The following is a 7,048-nucleotide window of genomic DNA, read 5'->3' on the forward strand; positions in this document are numbered from 1 at the left end:
GTTTTTAATAACAAAATTCGCAATTTGTACACATAATATTAAAATGGTCAATCATTGTCTCGTCTTGTAGTTTAGCATATGTATGGATTACATGCATAGTTCTATCTGTTACCTTCTCACAAGCATAAGCGTCGTCTCCACTAAAATTAGACACTAAATTAGACACTATTCATCTTCTTCTTTTTTGTACAAACAATTAGAACTATTCATATACAATTTTTTTTCATATACACGTATATATATATAGAAAGACTTTTATAAACTATTAAAGCAAAGAAAAGATAAAAGCCAGAGAACCAATTTGCATGAAATAATAATACTTAAAAAACAAAAAACAAAAACCCACCCAGAAGTGGTTTGTTAACAGAGAAAGCTCTATAAGAACCTTAAAAAGTTCTGTTGCAGAGGTTCCGACCAAAAGCCAGAGTTTCATCTTTATGTGATCAGAGACAGAGATGGTGGAAGAAGATTTAAACCAGATTAGTGGCAATAGTAATTACAATGGAGAAGCAGACCCAGAGAGCAACACACTTAACCAACCTCTGGTTAAGGCTAATCGAACACTTTCTTCAACTCCTCTTGCTTTGGTTGGTGCCAAGGTTTCCCATATCGAAAGCTTGGACTATGAGTATGTCTTCTTCTTCTACTTCCTCTTCTTCTCTGCATAATTTTGAATTCAGGGTCTTCTATTAATCTTTAATCTAAATATTGTCTTCTTCTTCCTCTTCTTCTCTGCATAATTTTGAATTCTTAGTTTTTAATCTTTAATCTAAATATTGACAGAATAAACGAAAACGATCTGTTTAAGCATGATTGGAGAAAAAGATCAAAGGCACAAGTACTTCAATACGTGTTCCTGAAATGGACGTTAGCTTGTCTTGTTGGTCTTTTCACTGGTTTAATCGCTACTCTCATCAACTTAGCTGTTGAAAACATCGCCGGCTACAAGCTTTTAGCCGTTGGTCACTTCCTCACCCAAGAAAGGTAAATCATCCATATCGAAAATATTCAAGATCAAAATGTTTTTGTAACCTTCTTTAATGTGTGATGGTCACACATGATAGTGTTTTGTTGGGGGAAACAGATATGTTACAGGTCTGATGGTGCTTGCTGGGGCGAATTTGGGACTGACGTTGGTGGCGTCTGTGCTATGTGTTTGCTTTGCTCCTACGGCGGCTGGACCTGGAATTCCTGAGATCAAAGCTTATCTTAATGGCGTTGATACTCCCAATATGTTTGGTGCTACTACTATGATCGTTAAGGTTTGTTTCTGAATTTGGAGACTTGTTAATAGTATTAAGGAAGAACTTTTTAACAGAGATATTATGTATGAATTAATTTGAATTTTGACTCACGAATTTGCGGGGTTTGATAGATTGTTGGAAGCATTGGAGCGGTTGCAGCTGGACTTGATCTGGGTAAAGAGGGTCCTCTGGTTCACATTGGAAGCTGCATAGCTTCTTTGCTTGGACAAGGCGGAACAGACAACCACCGTATCAAGTGGCGATGGCTTCGTTACTTCAACAACGATAGAGACCGCAGGGATCTGATTACATGTGGTTCAGCTGCTGGAGTCTGTGCAGCCTTCAGGTCACCTGTTGGAGGTGTGCTTTTCGCCCTTGAGGAAGTGGCCACTTGGTGGAGAAGCGCCTTATTGTGGCGGACTTTCTTCAGTACAGCGGTCGTTGTGGTTGTTCTAAGAGAGTTCATAGAGATCTGCAATTCAGGGAAGTGTGGGTTGTTTGGAAAAGGAGGGCTTATTATGTTTGATGTGAGTCACGTAACTTATACTTACCATGTAACTGACATAATCCCTGTCATGTTGATTGGTGTAATCGGTGGAATTCTTGGGAGCCTCTATAATCACTTCCTGCATAAAGTTCTCCGGCTTTACAATCTCATCAACGAGTAAGTGCTAGCTATTCAATAGGTTCTAAAGACAAACATAGTGAAACTTCCGTTAAGCTAGTTACTTACCTTGTTTGGTCATTTTGCAGGAAGGGAAAGATCCACAAGGTGCTTCTCAGTCTTACAGTATCACTCTTCACATCGGTTTGCCTTTACGGTCTTCCTTTCCTCGCGAAATGCAAGCCTTGTGACCCCTCGATAGATGAAATCTGCCCGACGAATGGAAGATCGGGAAACTTCAAACAGTTCAACTGCCCAAAAGGTTACTACAATGATTTAGCTACTCTGCTTCTCACCACCAACGATGACGCTGTCAGAAACCTTTTCTCTTCCAACACCCCCAATGAGTTTGGCATGGGTTCCCTGTGGATATTCTTTGTGCTCTACTGCATCTTGGGGCTTTTCACATTTGGTATTGCAACACCGTCTGGTCTCTTCCTTCCCATCATCCTCATGGGTGCTGCATATGGCCGAATGCTTGGTGCTGCGATGGGATCCTACACAAGTATTGACCAAGGGCTTTATGCTGTCCTTGGTGCAGCTGCACTCATGGCTGGATCGATGAGAATGACTGTGTCACTCTGTGTTATATTCCTCGAACTCACCAACAACCTTCTTTTGCTTCCCATTACAATGATTGTGCTTCTGATTGCCAAAACTGTGGGAGACAGCTTCAACCCAAGTATCTATGATATCATATTGCATCTAAAGGGCTTACCTTTCTTAGAAGCAAATCCAGAGCCGTGGATGAGGAACCTCAGCGTTGGTGAGCTTGGTGATGCTAAGCCCCCAGTTGTAACCCTGCAAGGCGTAGAAAAGGTTTCAAAAATAGTTGATGTGCTAAAGAACACGACCCATAATGCATTCCCTGTTTTAGATGAAGCAGAAGTACCTCAAGTGGGTCTACCAACTAGTGCTACAGAACTCCACGGGTTGATCCTGAGAGCGCACCTCGTTAAAGTTCTGAAAAAAAGATGGTTCTTGACAGAGAAAAGAAGAACAGAGGAGTGGGAGGTAAGGGAAAAGTTTCCATGGGATGAATTGGCTGAGAGAGAAGACAACTTTGACGACGTGGCCATCAGAAGCGCTGAAATGGAAATGTATGTCGATCTTCATCCTCTTACTAACACAACACCTTACACAGTCATGGAGAACATGTCTGTGGCCAAGGCTTTAGTACTATTCCGGCAAGTGGGACTCCGTCATTTGCTTATTGTTCCCAAGATTCAAGCTTCAGGAGTGAGTTTATATGCCTTAACTCTCTTTTACTTCCATGCTTGCTAAAGCCTCTAAACAAATCTAATGACACTAACTTCTATTGCTAATCAAATTTCTTGCAGATGTGTCCTGTGGTAGGTATCTTAACCAGGCAGGATCTAAGGGCATACAACATTCTACAAGCCTTTCCTCTATTGGAAAAATCCAAAGGTGGAAAAGCACATTGAAGAGCTACTTACTTTGTTTACCTGTGGTTGTAAAATATCGCTTGCAGCCTTGTGTTTTTCTTCTCATTCTTGAAGATGTATCTGTCCAGTTTTGCACTTCTTCTTCATATCCAACAGAAGTTGATAAGATAAATATTGCACACATCTCTTTTTCTATTTGCAATGACACAAAAAAGAGAGAACCATAACGTGTTATCAACAGGAACAGAGCAAAACTGTTTTCTCATCTATTAGATGGTCTCCTAAACTTCTGAAGTTCAAGTGTTACAGACATTAACTAATAAGAGTCTTGTGATTCTATGTAGCACGCACTTTCTTAATTCCCACTTTCTTTATTCCTGATTTCTTCTTTTTCTTGATCGCAACCCTTCTTTTGAATACGGCCAAAACTTCAATGCTGAAAACATAATTGTAAAATAAGCATGAATGATATTTGTGCAGTATAAAATGGAAGTAAATGTTTCCATAATACCTGTCGGTTCCGGGAAAGAAGTTGAAGCCATGGGCTTTCTCCAACTCCCACGCTCTGCTAGATAACAACGACTTGCAGTCCTAAGAAATTGTTTAAAAGTTAGAATGAACTAAAGCGGCAGCATTGTTTGGTGACTTATAGTATAGAAGTGATATCAGTGTTTGTCTCTAGTACCTCCTTAAAGCTCTCCCAACCACAGCTTATATATATGAGTCTTTGCGGTAGTGTATTGTTCTCCTCAGGGGTCAGCTTGTTGCCAGCTTGAATTGAAAGTTCCTTTGCTCTCAAAATCCACGGCCTCTTCTCCTCTTTTGCGTTTGTGCTTGAACTGGAACAAGAGAAAATAAACAGATCCATAAAGAACTAGCTTTTGAGTTTGGATGATAGGGTATAAATGATTGTATTTGGATGGAAATCCAAAACTTTGTTGGGAAGAGATGTAACAACCTCTGTGATGACGACCTCATTCTTTTCTCAATGGAGGGGACAGACTCCAACATCTGACGGAGAGAAGCATCAAGACCTCTCCTAGGAGGATCTACAACGACTACATCTGATCCTATAATCCACGAAAGAGGGTTCTGTAGAATTTTGAATACAAGGTAAAACACATCAATAAAATGTTTAGAAACAAATCCTAGGAAATTGGCATATTTTTTTTTGCTAAATGCAAACACAACTTACAACTGAAGCATCTGCATGGTGCCAACTGATGCTGCAGTCCACTGAGTTCGGCAGCCGCTGGATTGTTTTCTCAAAAGATAGCCTTGCTTCTTTGTTAACCTCAATGCATTTCACAGAACTGAAAGCAGGTTAAAGTATACAGTTGGGGTCAATCTTCTCTCAATATAAACATATTAGAGGAAGGACAGATGTGAATAATCTCTGTTCTTGCCTGCATTTCCTTGATGTAGCTAATGATAATCCAATCACTCCGGCTCCTGCATATAGATCAGCAACAGATGATCCACCAGGAACATACTTATGCAGTTTCCAAAGCAAGCTATCAAATGCCTAACAAAAACACTGGACATATTAGGAATCATAAAGCATTGAGGCTGATACGAAAATTCACTAAAACTAGCAAATCAAATGTGCTGATCTACTCCCAGCTCATAAAGCTTAACTCAATATCTGCATGCTCACCCGTGTATTTGCCTGGCCAAAACTGGAAGGATCCAAGGATATGTCAATTCCTCCTACATGTTCCCAGAAATCTCTCTCACCTAAAAGATGCCTCCATCTGTTTCCAAAAATTATCTAAGGCAAACGAAAAAAATAAGTCTGATGTTAAGTCACTGAACCAAAAAAAAAAAGAAGGAACAAGATAATCATCCAGTTCACAACATGTTGCCAGAACAAAGTCTATAATTTGATACTGATATTTCATGAATCTTTGGACCTAGCATAAGAAAATCTTGTTCACTAGCTCACATTGTTGGTTGATGTCTGAAAGTTAGCCCAGACAGAATGTATCAGGTGAAACTTGCTGTTTGGTCCACCCTTTCTCCACAAGTACTGTAAATGAGAGATATATAAGTGATTAATGCAGAAAAAATAATGAAACAAGCGAAAGGAACCACAAGATCCAAAAAACTCACACTGGACAATGCTTGCAACTTATCTGCATTATGAGATCTCTCATTTCTCGAGTTCCAAACCAAAGACACCTGCACTTTTCCTGAAACCAATATCTAAACTCAGCAACTACTCTTATTTCAGCATATCACTGTGCAAAGAAACTAAACCAAAGAAAAATGTTCAACCATTTTTGTATCTCTCTGGAGCACGAAGATTTGTACTGTGCGTTGTAACAGCCATCTACAGATTTAAAAAACCTCATCACCACACTTCACCCAGATTGAATAGAAAAAGATCCATATAGACTCAAACATTAACCACCTGAACATATCGTAAGTCCCCAGTGCCCTGATCCTCATCAAATGGCACGACATCAAACACCTTAATACCTTAAATCATAGCAAAAACTCATCAAATGGCAAATACACATAATCAATGGCAAGACACATATAAGAACTACTACTACCTTCTCTCAGTAACTCAATGGCAGCATTAATATTAGGATGATGAGCTGCAAAATTCATAACTCAACCTAATCAAAACCATCATGAAAACCACAAAATCAATGTAAAGAAATTATCACCAGCGTAATCAAAACTACATTTGCATTCGGGAATATCAACAACGGTGTGAGTTCCTTCTTGGTACAATCCAATCAATGCATTATCAGATGAGCCACGAACAGCCAATTTTGCTCGGCATCTCCATCCCCACTGGCCACAAGATCCAAAAATTCATCACCAGAAACCAAAAACGATGAGAAATCAGAAGAAGAAGAAGTGAGAAATTAGCACCAGTCTACAACTATCGAAAGTGAAATCTTCGACGCCGTAACGCTTGAAGAAGCCTGAAGCTTCGTCGACAACAGCTGGACGGTGGAGATTGAACTCCTGCGTACAACCTGAGCACCTGAGAAAATCCAGAGAAGAGAGAGCAAAATCGAATCGATTATCACAGAGACTAGGAGATTGAGATTTATCGGCGAGAGAAGCGTACGATTGGAAATGAGGACATTGGAGAGAGCAAGCTAGTGAGTCGGAGGAGCTTGACGGCGGAAGAGGAACGGAAGCGACGAAGGTAGGCGAGGAAGGAGGTGACACGCGGCAGGTTATGATTGGATAACGAGAGCTGAACGAGAAAAGGCTCGACGAATGCATCGCTGCTGCTTCACTATCGCCGGCGAAAGATTTACTCTGTCGTGGCGGGAATGGATAAAGTCCATAAATATCTCTGCCCGGTTTGTATCAAACCAAAATCAATTAGACCCGACCCGGATTGATCCGACCCGATCCCAACTCGGTTGAGATTTACATATCCTTTTGGGGAGTGTCTAACAAAAAATAGATTAATAATTTAATAGACAACACATTCGTCAATTGATCTCCATTAGTGATATTGTGGCTGCCATTGGTAATATCATAAGTCGCCAAAATTTGCATAATATAAAATCGCATAACAAAATAAGCCTAAATTTTAAACCAAGAAATGAGTATATAGAGATAGAATCCAATTTTAAACCCAAAACCTTTAGTATAATAGTAGAAAAAAAAAAAAAAAAAAAAAAAACAAAACGATAGAGTAACAAGAGTACAAACTCCTTATTCCTTAAAGAGAACTATCCCTCGGCCTAATCCCATAGAAT

General features: G+C 39.8%; 2 protein-coding genes across 3 annotated transcripts; one reads left to right on the top strand and one right to left on the bottom strand.

The window, feature by feature from the left end:
• Positions 1 to 233: 233 nt before the first annotated feature.
• On the top strand, positions 234 to 3,583 carry LOC9313090 (chloride channel protein CLC-b). The gene is made up of 6 exons (XM_021025145.1): positions 234 to 628; positions 784 to 984; positions 1,085 to 1,262; positions 1,376 to 1,908; positions 1,998 to 3,147; positions 3,249 to 3,583. The coding sequence occupies exons 1-6, from the start codon at positions 456 to 458 to the stop codon at positions 3,351 to 3,353; spliced, it is 2,340 nt and encodes a 779-aa protein (XP_020880804.1). The 5' UTR covers positions 234 to 455; the 3' UTR covers positions 3,354 to 3,583.
• Positions 3,483 to 6,826, bottom strand: LOC9311429 (uncharacterized RNA methyltransferase pc1998). Of its 2 annotated transcripts, none has more exons than XM_002876976.2 (15): positions 6,403 to 6,822; positions 6,201 to 6,315; positions 6,008 to 6,119; positions 5,873 to 5,917; positions 5,728 to 5,795; positions 5,592 to 5,646; positions 5,427 to 5,506; positions 5,260 to 5,343; positions 4,972 to 5,085; positions 4,721 to 4,839; positions 4,510 to 4,627; positions 4,273 to 4,406; positions 4,000 to 4,153; positions 3,826 to 3,905; positions 3,483 to 3,750 (listed from the first exon to the last, which is right to left on the bottom strand). In XM_002876976.2, the coding sequence occupies exons 1-15, from the start codon at positions 6,561 to 6,563 to the stop codon at positions 3,651 to 3,653; spliced, it is 1,539 nt and encodes a 512-aa protein (XP_002877022.1). In that variant the 5' UTR covers positions 6,564 to 6,822; the 3' UTR covers positions 3,483 to 3,650. The 2 variants fall into 2 exon arrangements, with proteins under 2 accessions (XP_002877022.1, XP_020880805.1); XM_021025146.1 differs by having other exon boundaries at positions 3,559 to 3,750; positions 4,000 to 4,168; positions 6,403 to 6,826.
• Between the last annotated feature and the right edge of the window lie 222 nt (positions 6,827 to 7,048).

This window comes from Arabidopsis lyrata, assembly GCF_000004255.2.
Source record: "Arabidopsis lyrata subsp. lyrata unplaced genomic scaffold ARALYscaffold_5, whole genome shotgun sequence".
Taxonomy (NCBI): domain Eukaryota; kingdom Viridiplantae; phylum Streptophyta; class Magnoliopsida; order Brassicales; family Brassicaceae; genus Arabidopsis; species Arabidopsis lyrata.